Source organism: Plecotus auritus (assembly GCF_963455305.1).
Source record: "Plecotus auritus genome assembly, chromosome: 7".
Taxonomy (NCBI): Eukaryota; Metazoa; Chordata; class Mammalia; order Chiroptera; family Vespertilionidae; genus Plecotus; species Plecotus auritus.
Genome location: NC_137774.1, coordinates 164,661,781 through 164,679,483, shown reverse-complemented (window position 1 = coordinate 164,679,483; position 17,703 = coordinate 164,661,781). Strand labels below are relative to the sequence as shown.

The 17,703-nt window shown below is 40.4% G+C and overlaps 1 protein-coding gene across 7 annotated transcripts in view; it reads right to left on the bottom strand.

The window, feature by feature from the left end:
• CTNND2 (catenin delta 2) overlaps window positions 1-17,703 on the bottom strand; it is an 804,920-nt gene that overhangs the window by 36,403 nt on the left and 750,814 nt on the right. For all 7 annotated transcript variants that reach the window (XM_080680431.1, XM_080680434.1, XM_080680433.1 and 4 more), the window contains 2 exons: window positions 5,411-5,621; window positions 1,115-1,199 (listed from right to left, as the gene is read on the bottom strand). In XM_080680431.1, coding sequence (XP_080536557.1) covers window positions 1,115-1,199; window positions 5,411-5,621 — 296 coding nt within the window. The remainder of the gene's footprint in view (window positions 1-1,114; window positions 1,200-5,410; window positions 5,622-17,703) is intronic.

The window sequence follows — 17,703 nt, the reverse complement described above, 5'->3', positions numbered from 1 at the left end:
TATATTTTCCCTTTGGCTTAAAAAAGGACAAATTTTCCCTCTGGCAAGATGGGTTTTGTTTCCTCTGATGTGGGCTTCTTGCTGCTGAACATCACCCCCAGCCCAGAACTGGTAGGCTGGGGAGGAAGGCCAAGACATGGGGGTTCTCTCTCCTGTTCCTCTGCCATGCAGGCCGCCAGGGGTTGCAAGGAGGCACGGGGACAGTTGTTGATGGACGCCCATGCCTCTCCTCCAGCCCTGGTTATGCTTTCTGAGTCCCCACAGAAATCACTGATGTTTTCCTTCCCTCTTTGTTAACTCAAATCTATTGCAATCACCAAGCACTTAAACTACCCATGTTTGCTGGTCTGGTAACAACAAAACAACAACTTCTGGGAAGCCTTGTTACAGAATTCTCCCCTCCTAAGCACAAAAGAGAAGCTATGCATACCTTTTTCGCAGCATTTGGAAATGAGGTGTAGAATCTAAGTTTCTAGATGCAACATTTTTCTCTTCAGGTTTTATTTGTAAACCATTTTGGGGATGAAGATTTCTTTGAAATGTATTTAAAAAATTCATGCCTGCCTTGAGAGAGGGCACTGAACACTCAGCTTCTTCCTCATGCTCCCTGGCCGGCCGGCGGCAGGAACCTGGTGAGGGCTGGGCTGGGAACACGGGTCAGACTATTGGGCCTTCTACCCAGTGTTCCCGGACTTCCTGAATTGCTTTTTCTATTTCTTTCTGTCTCCTCTACACAATTACTTGTTGATGCTTGCTGGTTCTTTTTTTTTTTTTAATTTTCTTTTACAAAAATCCTTAGTTCATTAATTTTTAGTTGATCATAAAATATGGAAGCTGGGGAAAAAAGCTTGTTTCCTGTCAGAAGAGCTAGGCTAAGGCCCTATGAGTGCAGATTTGTCCAATCCAGAAAGTTCCTGAGTCTTGGTATATGTCCAGGGGATACTTGGTGACTCGTTTCTTCTGCTTTGTCATCAATTCTTCCCTTTCAGTTGCTTCCATTACTCAGACAAATAATCTCCGCATCTAGGATGCATCGTGTTAGGACCACGTATAGGGTCCTTTGGCTGAGGGCCTGTGTATCGCTCATGAGCTGAGAGGGTAAAGCAAACCTTACCTTTTTGTAGAGACTCCTCAGGTCTCGGTACTGCCACATGCTGTTGAGGACCTGAGATGCGGCTTTGACCACTTTTGGAGAATGTCTGGTAAGAAAAGACAGGACATGCAAGATGGTAAGTGGACACACGATTGTCAGGACGTGGCAAGAACAGACATTCTCCTGGCATTCTGGCTGTTCCTCTCAGCCTGGGGAGCACAACGGATAGTTCACTCATCTCCAGCGGCATTCTCGTCAACACACCCCTGAGGGCAGGAGACAGGAGCCCATCACAGTTTGCCAAAGAATGTTCAAAATGCAAACAGAAGAGTCAGAAGGCACAAGTTTAGCATCTGACTATGCAACAGAACAGAAGAGAAAAACAGCGATTAGGAAGGGCCAGATTCGGGGGTTTTAATGTTGTGCAGCGAGATGAACATGATATTCATCTTCTCAGCGGAAGCGTGAGAGCATAGCCAGTGTTGGCTCTCCAGGCCTGCCTGGCTGCAGGGACTTGCTCTTCACCTGCTGCTGATGCCAAGAGCAAGAGATGGGCAGTGCCGTGGACAGTGAGCACATGCTGCCATGCGCGCTCTCACAGGTACACAGAGGAAGAGACAGCATCTATATGACAACCCTTCATACGATTAACGTTCCATCTTTTGGGCCATAGTGAGACAGTAAGGTCACTTTAGACCTTTGGATTAGTGGTTCTTACCATTTTTTTGAGTCATGGCTTTGAAAACCCTGTGAAACTATAACTAAATATTTTGCCTTTTGGTTCAGTGCCACTCTGCATCTCACAACAGACAGATCAATATGTCCATGTGGGTGTAATTCTTTTTTTTTTTTTTAAATATATTTTATTGATATTTCACAGAGAGGAAGGGAGAGGGATAGAGAGCTAGAAACATTGATGAGAGAAAAACATTGATCAGCTGCCTCCTGCACACCTCCCACTGGGGATGTGCCCACAACCAAGGTACATGCCCTTGACCGGAATTGAACCCGGGACCTTTCAGTCCGCAGGCCAACGCTCTATCCACTGAGCCAAACCGGTTTCGGCCATGTGGGTGTAATTCTATCAACTTCTTGGAAGTCACATAGACTAGTGGTGAGGGGAAACTATTAGCTACCTGCGGATTCTTTGTTCTAACAGGCTGGTTCTACAACCAGCTGCCCAAGTCTAATGGCTGCCATTGACCTCGTGCCCATATCAGGGGCTGGCACACTTTTTTTCTATAAAGGATCAGATAATGAATATTCTCTGCTTTGGGGGCCATACGATCTCAGTTGCAGCTTCTCAATTCTGCCATTGTAGCATGAGAGGAGTCATAAAAAATACATAAAGGAATGATGTGGCTGTGTCAATCAAGTGTAATTTACAAAAGCAGGTGGTGGGTGAGATCTGGCCCAGGAGCCACAGTTTGCCCATCCTGGTCTATCTGAATGGTGACTCCTGGAGCTGCACAAATTAGAACCGATGCAAAGTCCACCCCCAAAGCTAACCCATGAGGCAGTGAGTGGCCCATAGATACCTTGAGAGAGAATGTCTAAATTGAGACCACAAATGCCTTCGAAATAGAAAGCGAGCAGATGGTTAGATGGGACCAGGTTGAGGTTGGAATTGAGAGCCAGAGTAAAATGGATGTTGCGAGAACAACCATTTTGTAAAGAAATTATGGGATGTTAATACATGGTCAATTAAATGTGTGCTATTTTCCTGGATCTTCATGTTAGCAATTTAGACCAACTAAGTTTAAGGTTTCTTCACCCATTTATTTACTGGTAACAGTAATGATCACTCTTACTATTATTATTACTGAGATGGACTCCAGAATTGGCTGTTGGAAAATTTATTAATTATATCATGTACTTTTAAAAGAAAAAATATAGAGTTATTATAAATTCTAAATTATGTTCCTCTATGAGCGATGAATTATGTAGTATAGTTAAGTAACAGATATATTTTCATTTTACTAAAATGAATGATTGCTAAATGAGTTCATAATTTATACCAGTACCATGCTCTAAATGTAATATTAAATTCCTTTGACTTAAAGGCAGAGAATTTTAGATCTTTGCATGGATATAGATACAGGTACATTTTAATCTCATAAAATCAATGCTGAACAAAGATAAAATCTTACGTTTTGCTGTGTTTTATCATTGTTAGCTAGATATTTATCCATGACAATAATCAAACAACTCTAGAGAAACATTAATATTCAGGTAGTGATAATGTAGTTGCAACATATATATTAATTATGCAAAAATTCCTCTGACACAGAGTAATTTTTTGTTTCTACTTCTTGCTTAGTTACAAAATAAAGACGGTGCATGTGTAATGATAGCAGGTTTTAACCTTTCAATTAAAATGCCAATACAGCTCAGTGTTAAAATAACATGCAAAGGTTAAAGAATCATTGCTTTTTTTAGGCCTTTAACATAAATCCATCCACTAGAGTGGTGCCATAGCAACTTCTACTTGAAAAACTATACCTATTGATTGAAGGACTTGAACAATTGAGTGTTTTAAATGTGACAAGTGATTTTAACCTCAGCCACAATACACACTTCCTTACTGACAAGTAGCAGTTGAGTCTGTTAATGGCTTTTCTGTCTTATGACAAAATACAATGGCACATTCAACACTATTCCTTATATAACTGTTAAAATTAGAAAAAAAAAATGTACTTCTAAAACAGATGAATGTGACAGGATGTCCACAATGGGTGTTTAAAATGATGTGAACAGAATAATATAAGTTATTGAGACTGCAAAATGGCAGGTATACAGCTCCTGTAAGAGTCATTAACAATTACACAATGTCTGATCTTCACCAGAGGTGTCAAATTAGGGCAGCTGAAGATTTCAGTTGGTTCAGTTGATGGTGGGTGTTCGAAACAGCCATTTCAGCAGCAGAAACCCAGACCACCACTCCCAGGATTGTGTTCACAAGATACGGTGTGTTGTGCAGCTCAGATTGTGATTGGCACCTTGACAGTGTGACTCATTAATATCATCCACGTTTAAGTCTGTGGATATCTATATATAAAAGCCTAAGTGACTATTCAACTGGTAGCTATGATGCACACTGGACCACCAGGGGGCAGATACTCAATGCACAGGCATGGAAACATGGAACAGACTGATGAATCTCAGAGGGAAGCAGGGAGAGGGGAGGATGGGAAGAGATTAACCAATGATCTTATATGCATTCTGGAGGCCCTCGGCCTGTGGGGTCCCTCCTGCACCAGTGGAGTCCCTTGGCCTGGCCTGTAGGGATCAGGCCGAAACTGGCAGTTGACATCCCCCGAGGGGTTCCAGATTGCAAGAGGGCACAGGCCAGGCCAAGAGACCCCACTGGTGCACAAATCTGTGCACCGGGCCTCTAGTTTAAAAATAAAACTTATAGATACGTAACATGGAGAACCATAGGTAGGTCCACTTTTTTATTTGTGTTTTCTCATATTACATTTAAAAATCAGGTTTGAATTCAATTTATTTCTATAAATGCTTTTTAAAGGACAATGTAAGGCGGACAGATTTGCAAGCATTTTATTAATTAACTAGAGTAAATTGATATTCCTCCTTTTCCAATTATAAAATCATCTCCAATTTCCAAACTTTTATTTTCATTAAAGAATTTATATTTTATTAAAACTTGTCTAGAAGGCCATGGCTGTCTCTCTGACTACTGTCATAACAGAGCTGAATGATGAATGGTGAGTTTAGTGCTAAGATTCAGAGCAATGCTTCTGGATTCATTTTAAGAGCTGTGAGAGGTAATAACCAAATAAATGTGAGAGAGGAGGATATCTGCAGCTATAAAAACCTGTTTTGAACCCCAAATTAGCCACTATTTAAAAAGGAGATAAATTACATGAAAGAATGGATGAAACTGACCATAACTTGGAAGATGCTTGACTCAACTCAGTGCAACACTTCTTATTAAACATGTAAATCCAGATTGTTAACATTGTGGGGAAAAAAGATAAAGGAACAATGAGATGCAACAAGTGATTATTCCATAAAAGAAATTTCATTCAAATAAAGAACATTACTGAAATCATCTATCATGAAAGAAACTTCCCAATACCACAGTAGTCAACCAAGTCATGAGTTATTAATCAAATTGAAATTACCAGTGAGACTAGCTTTCACTCTGGGGTGGGAAGACTGGAAACCATTTGCTGTTTTTGTTCCCTTGATTATCAGAGACAAATGCTTTTCAGTGACATTCGATAGTATTACCCATAACCAGGGACTGTCGGGCACACTTAGAACCCATTCTACCAATACCATCTGACTTACTTATCTCCTTTGCTTTTGGAGATGCCAACCAACTTCTCGATGCCACCTGCATCCCGTAAGGCCTTGGCGTTCTCCATGTTCTTGGTGATCACTTCATGTAGGGTGCAGCAGACAGCTGTCACCGTGTCATCCGACATGGCCTTGCTTGCTGCATTGTTGCTGTTGTTCCCGCCTGGAAGCCTGTGGACCAGGTCTCGCATGGCATATTTGCCTTTGGGAAAAAAGAAAGGGGAGAGTTGAAATGAGGGTAAAATGGAGGAAGAGGACAGAGGGAGAGGTGGGCCCAGGGGAGAAAAAGAAACCAAGAAACAAAATGAATGCAGTCTTGTCTGTTTCCCGTTACTGAATTAGTCTCCATGGGGTAACGGTGAACACATACAGAGAACACAGTCCTTCCTCATGGTGAATGCACGGTCTTGGGTTCTAGATGGATATGGGATCGAACCTTGGGGCAGGTTATTTCATTGCCTCTAAACCTCAGCTTTTCACATCTGTAAAGCAAGAACAATGATGGGATAGATCTCACAAGCCTGCTGGTAAGATGAAGTTAGTAAATACGTGGAAAGCATTTAACGCACAAGGATCACTGAGCACCTAGGCATGGACAGATGTTAACAATCAGTTGTTTCCTACGTGGCATTCACGGAAGTCAAGAAAACATACAGTAATTCTAATGTAACTGCAAAAATGCCTTCATGGGAGCTATGTTGGGACCTGTATTATTTTACAAGAGTCACAGCGCAAATATGTGAAGAACAGGATCGATATATTACTTCTGTGTTCTGGCCCCTATGAAGCAAAGAGAAACATATAAGATGAGGGAGAGGAGCTTTACAAATAATATGTAACTAGGTGTCTTTTTGAACCAGAGTAACTGGATAATCTGCTTGTCTCAATGATAGGATTTCATGGTATGGTTCTACCATATAACATTTCCTAATTTGACATGTTTTTATTCATGTGAAAATAAAATCCAACTTTGCATCCTTAATTTGTTTTATCATTATTAATTTTGCTACTCCCAATGATAAAGGTACTTATGATGACATCTTTATGGAGTACTTCTAGTTTACAAAGCACTTTAGGCATTACCAATAACCCCGCAAGACAATTAATTCATCCCACCTGCAGCTTCCAATTCTGTCCCATTAATTTACTTCTGGAACTAAGTAAATGAGTGCCCGTGGCAAAGTTGGCTGTTCTTGAATTTTCCATTTAGAATTGGCACATGCCCAAAGTTTAATCCCTTCCTTATCTCCCATCCCTTATTAGACATGTTTAGCTAACAGCTAAAAACTATTTGAAATATTTTCCCTCCATACATGCCTGTAAGGGATAGCCTCTTTTAGCTGTCTAATTCTCTTGTGCTTAGTGCCTGGGGGTAGGAAAAGGAATCTCTTGGGAGGAAGCAACGATATCTTAATTCAAGGCAGTAAAAAATAAAACATAAGCCCTTGTAATTTCGGTATCTTCTCTTGTCCTATCTATGTATAGGTGACTTATGTTAGCTTCGATCAAAAAATGCTGATGTCGAAATTACTGAAATAGGAAAATGTCTTCATTCACTTTATGATAGCTGAGAAATGTGTGACAAAATGGTTTGCCTGAAAGCCCCTAAATGTAGCACATTTACTTTCTTTTTTAAAATACGTTTTTGTTGTTGTTGTTTTATTTTGAGAGAGAGAAGACAGGAGAGATAGAAACACTGATGAGAAAGAGACATCTATTGGCTGCCTCCTGCACACACCCTCCTGGGGATCAAGCCTACAACCTGGGCATGTGCCCTGACCGGGAATCCAACCAATGACATCTGAACCAGTTTCCGGGCAGCATATTTATTTTCTAATGACAGCACTAAAAATAGTTTGGAGAAGGTCTTTTGCACCTGGGCACTCCTCTGAGCAACTTGCTTTATCTATTTATTATTAAGTCATATTCAATTCTGGCTAACAGTTTACCATGTTGAGCTCAGCATGCTGATGACTTTATCAGTTCATTAACCCCCACAACCCACACGCCATTGTAAGACAAACTTGAGTTCCGTAGTAGCTAGAAGATGGATGCGCTCTTTTTTCTTTATAAGGGAAGAGATGGGAGGAACGAATCAGAAAACCGTTTCAATTATTGTGCATACAGGGCATTCACACTCCTCATGGCGTATGGAAGACTGGTATTTGTGACCTTGGACATTGCCAAGAAAACAAAAATAAGGAGAGGGCGAAGATTTGGCTGCAGCATTTTAACATTTTCGTTGTTACTGTCATTTTTTTTTTTAAATGACAGCAGCTAAATGTGAAGATGTGGCTTTCTAACCAGTGAGCCCTTAATGAGCTACAAGGTGCCCCTGCAAGGTTCAGGTGGCAGAGACAGTCACTTCCCCCAGAACAGCCCCGTGTGCTGAGTAAACACTATCATTTTCCATGTGCTCCGCGGCCTGGAAAACAGCAGGAGCCACTGCCGTGTATAACCCTCACAAGCTGTCGAGGAAGCCCATTGGACGATTTTTTTTTCTATTATTTCCAATCTAGTTCACTGACATTTTACTAGGCAATTGGAGATTTTTCATTTAGTCTATTTATTAACCTATTTGAAGGGATATATTTTGGTCTACATTTTGAACATCCAAGTGGAGAAACAAATCAAGTAAAATTATTCCAAAGGGCAGAAGATGGCTGGGAAGAATCTGTTAACTCTTTTAAGGGCATGCAATTGTTTTAGCCTTTGATTATGCTGCTGAGAAAAGCCACCCTCTCACACTGGAATCCTATCTTCATGTGAAATTTGGGTAGCAAAAATAGCTTTATAGCTTTTCCTTGTGCTTAGGAACTTTGAAGCTTATTGGCGGGAGTGGGGGGTGGGTGTGGGAACCCCTTTCACGTCCCGCGTGGTTCAGGGTTCCGGTTCAGGGTTCGGGTTCTGGAGAAGGCCGCACACAAATGAAAAGAGACTTGGAAAAGAGTTAATTTGGGAAAATTGGGGGGCCAGGCGGGAGCCCACCTCTAGTGGGAGGACTACCGCTAGGCTCTGGCCTTGCTATCCCTTTTATTGAGGCTATGGGATACACCCATTACCCTTAAGCAGGTAATAAGCGGATTATCATATCAGTAAGGATTTACATGATTACAAGATGGGGAAGTTGCCTCAAATACCATTGTCTCAATTAGATAGGGAGTGGTTGGCTCTGACCTTTCAGAGCTTCAAGGTTGACCAGCCTTCCAAGGTTCCTTGTCCACACCTTTCTAATTAGTGAGACAATGATCGGTTTCCGGCAGGTGGGGAGAAAATAAGGGACATAGAATAATTTCAGCCACAAGTGACCTTGAGTGGCATGCTAATAACAGGCGTTCAGAGAAAGTAGATTAGATTGGGTTGTCAGGTTTGCTATGGGAAGTGGGTGTCTAGGATTTGTTCCATAGATCAGGGGGACAAAAAATATTTTACAAAGAAGATTCTTGTGCATCAGAAGGTTTCAGAATAATGATACTGAAGGTAGAAGAAACAGATACTAGTAGTCTTTTTCTTGACAATGAAGCTCTCTCTTGGAACTTCTATTGCAATTATAAGCATTGCCTTGTGTTTATAATTGTTCTATGTCCCCTATTTTCTTTGTCCCTAAGTTTCTAAACAGCAGAAAGAGTGAGAAAGCTACTCTTGTTACCTAGGAAAAGGAATCTTGTCCCACCCCCACCGCTACACCTCCGTCAGGTTTTTGGTGTGAGATTTGAGGTCTGAGATTTCTTTGGATGTGAAAGTAGTTAACTAACTTTTGGCGTCACTTCTCTTCCTTGGCCACAGTGGTGATAGGAAAAGTTGCAAGGCTGGTGAACCAAACTTGAATTTTCACCATCAAGCTGATCCAATTGTTGTTGTTTTGGTTTGGTTTCAGACTGAGAAAGGGATGGAGATACGTTTCATCTTGGGCTTCACTCCCAGGATGCTATCACTTTAAGAACCTTGAGGAGAAAAAAGTTGAGGTTCTGCACTGGCCCAGGGACATCAAGGGCACCTGAAGCTCAGCAGTGCCCAGTGGTGAGCACAGGCCTCACTCTGTGGTTGAGGCTGGCATGAGGCAGAGGAGCTTCCTGTCTTAGAATAAACTCTGAGGTCCACAAAAGGGGCAGTGGTGCCAGCAACCAGGGAAAACTACCACTCCCCCTTCCTCTGAATTTAATTCAGTTTACAAATGATATGACACAGACCAAAAGTCAGGGAGTGATTCATGCTGATGACATGACTAAGCAGGTGACTGTAATATTTCAGGATAAAAACAAAGACTTGAAACTACAAAGAGTTGGCCATGGGGGGAAGGGATGGGATCGAATCCACACCTTGGCATATCAAGATGATGCTCTAACCAACTAATGAGCTACCTAGCCAGGGCTCTGTGTATGTGTATGTGTGTGTGTGTGTGTGTGTATTTTTTTTAATAAAGTATAGTTGACATACAATATTATATTAGTTTCAGGTGTACAACTTAGTGATTCAGCATTTATGTACTTTATGAAGTGATCACCACAGTAAGTCTATCTGCCACTATACAAACTTATTACAATATCATGAACTACATTCCCTGTGTGGTACATTACATCCCCATGACATTTATTTTATAACTGGAAGTTTGTAGCTCTTACTAACTTTCACTTTTTTCATTGCAGCATTATTTATAATAGCCAAGATATGAGAGCAACCTAGGTGTCCACTGACAGGTGAAAGGATAAAGAAGATGTGGTATATCACTGAGCAATAATAAAGAATGAAATCTTCCCATCTGTGACAACATGGATGGACACAAGTGTATGCTAAGTGATATGCTAAGAGAATGATAAATACTGTATGATTTAATATGTACGTGGAATATAAAGAAAAGGAAACACAAACTGTAACAGAAACAACATACAAATACGGAGAATAATCTATCCTTAAAATATTTATTAATAAGGAGAAACTTGTGTTATTTTGCTATTTGGTATCTATATACCTTGTATTTTTTTAGTCCCTCATTTACTGCCTCTTTTGTGTTTATCTGACTTTTTGCAGTGAAATGTTTTAATACCCTACTCATTTCCTGTGGTGTATATCCTATAACTATTTTCTTTGTGGTTACCATGGAAATTCCAGTTAATATCCTAAAGTTATAACACTCAGTTTAAATGTATCCCAATTTAACTTCAACAACATATAAAAACTCTGCTCGTTATAGCTCCATCCTTGCCCCTTTCACTTATGGATGTCATAAAATTACATCTCTGTATGTTGTATGTGTGAAAACATAAAATAATTTTTTTTAAAGTACCAGTCTCTTAACTTATGTAGAAAACAAAATGTGGAATTACAAGCCAAAGTTACAATAATACTAGCTTTTAGACTAATACTTTAAAAAAATACATTCATTATTCTCTTAAATCATGGTGAAAACAAAAAGTGGAGTTACAAACTGTTCTTACAATAACACTAGCTTTGATAATGACCCATGTATTTACTTTTGCTGAGATAAATATTTCTTTGTCTTCTAGTTACTGTCCTTTATTTCAAACTACAGAATTCCCTTTACTCGAAGGACAGGTCTAGCAATAACTAATTCCCTCAGCCTTTGTTTACTTGGGAATTTCTCTAGGTATGAAGGACTTGTATTTTGTGTCCCCCAATAACTCTATTTGAAATTGCCTTCCCCAATTCTACCCTCCATAGTCAAACTATTAAAACTTTAAAAAGTGTCTTCGGGAGTTCCAAGACTGCGGCTAGGTAACATCAAAGAGGTTTCTTCTGCACTTTATGAAATAAGGATGCCAGCACTAATTAGGTATGCTTGGCATTCTGCGGGTTTTACTTGGTTTAATACTATTGTGAGAGCTGCCCTGTTTATCAAGCCTCTGATATGAAAAGACTTGGCAAGTGAAAAAAGAGACGTTCAACCTCCACTTAATTATGACCAGTTACACGATTATGCTTCCGCAGTTAGGAACCCTTTCATTTGCTGAGGAGCATGCTCCCTTTCATATTAAAGAATGGCACCACAGTGGTCAAGGTTTTAAAAGAAACCTTCCATTTATAGGTTTAAAGGAGACTTTTTCCTTAGTAGTAATCCTAACACACTCTTTATGGAGCAAATTAAAAGGTCCTCAAGGTCTCCCAGTGCCCTCATTGTCCACACTATGTACTTACTTTCATGGCAGTCAGCAACTAACTCCTTCTAAAGCTAAACTTGTCTCAGTTTTGCTATTGGTTGAGATGAGTAAGTTCTCAGAGCTATTCAGCCTTATCATTGATAGGTGGTTTCTAATTTCCTCTCAGGCTCACCTTGAGACCCCTGCCAGCACAGATCAGTAATTGGGGTCTGTTGGAAGAAACATTAAAATAGCTGATTAAAGAACTCCAACAGGTACTCAACATTTGACACCATAGAAAATAGGTTATTGGTTATGGGCACCCCTGTAAAGCTGATAGCCTCACCACAAATGAACATCTCAGATGACCAAGGGGTTGAACCCAATTTCCAGAAGTCATTCACTTTGAGAATCTGAACTGCTAACTAATCCAATATAAACAGAGCAAGGATTAATTACCTGGACTAAATAAAACAAATTTAATTGTGGTTAACTTTCTACTTTGAATTGAGTATGTTATAAAAACCTTGTTCCTTCTATGTCATCTGCCTTTAATGCTTGATTCAATCGGGCATGTTTATAAAAACTAGAATAAAACATCTTTAAATAGATTCTTGTTCTAACTGATCCTTCATAATTCATAAAAAGGAAATCCTTTGAATGTTCTTAAAATAGATAAGACAATAAATTATTGGGAAAGGTTAATAATAATAATCCTGTAAATATAACAACATATGTTGATTGGTCTTGTCTATACACTTAAAAGAGGAGTTATTTAAATCATATAAAAATGTCTTGACTAATCTGCTTACTTTCTTTGCCACAGGTTTAATAGACTGAACTAGAATCTGTCCTCCTTTCAAACAGAATAATGAAAAAAACAATCAAATCTTTATCCATGCCATGGATGCCACATTTAAAGAGAAAATAATTTAATTAGGCCTGACAAGCCTATTAGAAAACTAGCGCATTTCCTATGTGGAACTAATGCTGTAAATCCTCTCAGGATGCTGACGTGGTTTGTGCTGTGTGGCTCAGGGAAGCTCAGCCCTACAGGCACCGTGGCCAGTAATACTGAAAAGCTGGAGCTCAGAGGGATAGAATAATCTCTGAATTATAGTTAATGGAGGTAAAGCCTGAGTCTTGGGTCACTGATCCCAGAAGATGAGGTAAAAGGGAACAAAATACTTCTGCTACATAAAGACACCAAAACTACAATCCTAGGAGCTATACCAATAAAACAAAAGTTAACTCTCAACATTTATTATCATACTAGTAGTCCTGCTCACGAATCCATGTGCCAGTAGCTCTCTGTGGAGCCTGGCTACTCTGCGCCTGCTGCCCAGAGGCCCATCCACAGCCGGGTGTGGAATGCTTGCCTCATCGCCGGGGCGACGACACAAGCGTTCTCCCCCTCCCTGGCTGCTCCCTGCCCAGAGGCCCTCCGTGGCCAGGGTGGAATGCTTGCCTTGCAGCCGCAGCGATGAAGCAATCATTCCACAAGGCCGCTCACACTGCCCGCTCTCAGCGGCCGCCCCCCTGAGACTGGGGGGCTCTAGCGGGACTGAGAGGACTGGGAGCCACCATCTTGTGGCTATGGGTGCTGCCATATTTGTGATGGGGTGATGGTTAATTTGCATATTACCCTTTTATTAGATAGGACTAGAGGCATGGCCTGCGGGGATCGAGCTGAAACCAACAGTCCAATGCCTCCTGCCACTCCTGCCTGCCGCTCCTGCTCATCCCAGCCCAGCTGCGCCTGCTGCCGCAGATGCTCGGTAGGCTCGCTGCCACTCCACTGCAGTCTTTGGGCGCAGCGGCCAGTGGCGCTCCTGCTGTGGAGTGCATGGACTCCTAAGGGGCAGCTCCTACTTTGAGCGTCTGCCCCCTGGTGGTCAGTGCGCATCATAGTGCCTGGTTGTGTGGTCGCTTAGGCTTTTATGTATATAGACTAGAGGCTCAATGCACAAAATTCATGCAAGAGTAGGCCTTCACAGCCCCAGCGCCTGCCGGCTGCCTCAATCCATCACAGCCGCAGCAGCTGCAGCCCTGGCTTCGTCTGGACAGTCGTACCGCTGTTTGGCTGTTTGGTCAATTTGCATATCACACTCTTATTATTATAGATAGCTCTAGTTTTAATAACCATGAAAAGAGGTCTTTGTAGATGAATCCACACTGCTTACTACACCTATCTATGTCTACACAACTGGTCAAATAAGTTAATAGCCACAAATAAGAAAACTGCTAAACAAACATTTGTGGTTAAATCTGCATCATAGGGGCAGAACGTCAGCATTGGAAGGGGAGGGACCAGGAAGGATAACTGGTACCCTGTTCTGCCTCCATCATCACAGTATGAGTATCACATGCTCTACACAGCCCCAAGTCAGGAAAGCAGAACAAAGAAAAGGATCAGCCCAGGAAAACAAATCAAAGAGGGAAAAAAGAAAAAGAAACACAGGATCGCCCTTCTAGCTCTAGTCCCAAATAAGGATTCACTGGGTTATTCCCTAGCAGTTGCTGACTCCCAAATCAACTTTATCTCTGACATTTGCAATACCAAGAGGTGAGGGACAATATGATGACCTCGTGAAAGAAACTGCTGTTTGCCAATTTCTTAAGTATGGATCCCTTGCAACAATTTGTAAGTGAAAAATCCCTTTCTGTTGATGCTTTTGTCTTCATGTCTTCTTTTCACAGATTGGAAAATGGTTGTGGTGACACCAACCCTCTGGTTCAGTCATGCCAGGCCCTTGTCCCAGCCTGGGACCCGTTTGTGTCCACATCCCTTTGCTCCTGCTGGAGTGGAATAAATATCTAATGAGATGAACTGATTTTAAAAAACAATGAACCTTCTTTTGTGTATCTGTCTTTAATTGTTTAAAGATGTATCTACATAGAGAGAGAAAGAGAAAGAGAGGCAAACAGGCATAGTAAGACAGGATCCACTGGAGCCCAGGAATCTGGTAGCTGTCTGTGGAGGTTAGGACAAATTCTAGAAGAAACACTAAAGTTCCTTATGCTTTTTCCCCCCTAGTAACTATGATGTAAAAACCAAACGAACAACAGCAACAACAAAAAAAAACCATATACAGCTTTATAACACATAGAGGATCCTATTTCACATGCCAGAACTGGTAAGCATTTGGTCTGAGACAATGATTCAAATAGTAACTCAGCCCGCCAAATAGAAATCATAGAAAGCAGAATCTTACAGGTTTACAATATATGGTAGGCAATTCCTTCAAGAGTTATTACCTCAAAATAAATAACCTATTCCATCTGTTTGGCAGACAGAAGGAACTGTGTTTTTGGCACCATGAGACTTTATCCAGAGGATTTCACAAAATTAGATTCAGAGAAACTCTCATATTGTCGAGGTGTCAAGAACTAAGGTGATGAATAGAAATACGGACAAGAAGGTGGCTAAAATATGCATATTTAATTTGTATGAGAATCAATCCAAAAATGAAAATGGCAGTTAATTAACAGGTTTGCAGAGTACCTTTTTGAAATAGGAATAAATTGATTTTTGAGAAATATTGAAAATGAGACAAGTGACTGATACGATACATTTTAAAAGTCTTTAAATAATTTGATTAAATACTAAGCATAATAGCAAAAAAAGTTATCTCAATTCATTGCCTAATTTTAGCAGAAAGTAAGTAAAGGTAAAAACTTAAACACTGATTTTAGTTTCAGGGAGGAAACTTAGGAAAGTTTTTTATTTTTAGGTCAAGACTGTTATCCAAAAAAGACCCAAGATCTCTCCTAGAACAAAAATTATAAGAGACAGTAGTCTGTTAGAGACAAGATGAGATGCGTATGTCAGTAAGGAAAGCTTTTTTTTCAGGAATAGAACCTGAAGCTTGTCTTCTGACCTGATGTTAGCACATTGGAATAACAGTGATACATCGAGTAATGCAAATAGTCTAATGATGAATTACAACATTGCATCCCTCTGGTCTTGCTACCTCTCTGTCAAAACAAAAATGAGTCTCAGTAAAGGGCACAAAGAGAGAGAATCAGCTATAGGTTTTCTTCATGTCTGTCTACTCACAGATTACATTGCAGAGTGGGTTAACTCTTTCAGTTAAAGTCACATCTATTGTTTCAGTTGCTGCTGTGAATCTAGGGGTGGAAAAAGGCAGGCACAGTTTCCTATTTACACAAAGAAAAGTAAATGAGAGTAAACGAAGAATGGAAGGTCACAGAGCTCACTGTCTCCTGCCTTTGGTACATTTCTGTGAGTCTCTGGGCCAGAAACTCCTCTCTCCAACTCGCCCTCTTCACTCCCCCTCGGAGCTCTTTCACAGGTATAATCTTTACCACCTATATGACACCTACCTTGTAAGTCATTTTTTCAGTCCTTCTTAGACACTCACTCAAGTTGTGTCCAGATACCTTCTGTATATAATTGATCTTTCTAACAATAATATACACAGAGGATAGGGTGACATCTGATAACCTTATGTTTACTGATAAATCAATAAGCAATTTACATGGGCTCTTTGACTATACAATGTAAGAAGATGCAACAATAGTCCTTCCATGAGCACTGCATCCACATCATCCGCTGCTATTGTTACCCACCTCTGGGATACTCCTTCTACAGGATGCTGTATTCTAACAAGAGGTTCAGTGTAGCCCAAGTGTGGGAAATGCTGCACTTGGAACTCAGAGATCTACAATGCCTATTAGTGAAGTAAAGTCTGTTCACAGTTCTGCAGTTGGATAAAATAAAACCACTCAGAGAACTTAGTTTAACCTAGAGTTTCCCAAATTCATCTACATAGAGAAACCTTTCTGAGCATGGACCCATGTCCTTCCCAGAGAACTGGGATTCTAAAGGACTCCCTCTGGGTGGCCCTGATGAATAAGGGCAGCTATGTTCTGTTCCTGTTACTATGCTTATATGTCACCCAGTACCCACAGATCTTTCCTACCAAAGAAATCTTAATTTCTTAACAGCTTGATTGAATATTGATAAAAATCAGCACCGAAGGAAGTGCTCCAATTTTGCAAAAACGGATGGCTAGAGAGAGTGTATGGTCCTATATTTTAAGCATTGACTGATGGGAACGGCTTACTCTAAATACACGGTATTCCTAAATGCATCTGTCTCTCTCTGATTTCTTGCCTCCACTCCCAAGCTCTGCTCACAGAGGACTTCATAAACCAGAGAGATAAATCTCACAGAAGGATGTACAGTTATTTGCCTGCAATTCCACCTTCCTTGTTAACCAGTCAGCTGCTTATGGAGGAAGTCCCACTGCATGTTCTCACAGAGAAGAAGTTCATTGATTGAAATTCACTCAATTTTGTTTCCCAAGTTAATTCTTTCTACTATCTACCAAGCATTGTTTTTCACTAGGCAACTCTCATTCTAATTTCTGAGCTCAGAACACCTATGGGTCTTGCCTGGCTTTGGATGCCTGGTTCCCCAGGGTCAGACGTTGCTTATACAAAACCTGGGTGGAGGATGTATCTTCACAGCTGAAATAAACCTCAGGCATCCTGGGTCAGTCATCTATCAATCTACCCTTCTAACACACATCATGGGGCCCTAAATTATATGCCAGGGGCCTGATCAGATTCTACATTTTGCAATATCCATCTTTCCCTATGCTTTGGGGAAAATCTCCTTCCCCAAACACAAGAGAATTTAGAGAAGGCCTTACTAATAAAACTAATAATATCTTCTCTTTAAAAAGTACATGCATGCTTTTGTCATTTGTCCTCACTTTGAGATTAATTTTTAGTACTATTATAAATTAGTTTAGAAAACTTGATGTTTAGGTCAGAGCTTAGTTTCTGCCGATGGATGTCTTGATTTTTTTTTTTTTCAGAATAAAGAAATGCAGTATTTCTTTTTTTGTTTTTTGTATTTTTACAGTACACAGAATTCTACAGACTCAAGAGATAATGACAAATTATTTTAATAAAAATTGGTTTGTGTTTTAGATATTTCTCTGAATTCCCTAGCTATTGAAACATTACTGCTGTAAACCATGAAAATATCTGGGGCTGGATAATATTGCCTGTTTCTTTATTAATTAACCACAGTGGACATTTCATATGAAATTGTTGGCATTATTAACAAACCCATTGTTTATTCCAGTGTTTATATTGTAGGCTTATGCTTTTAAACTGAAACTTATAGGGTCTATCCTTTGATGAGTGTGAAAC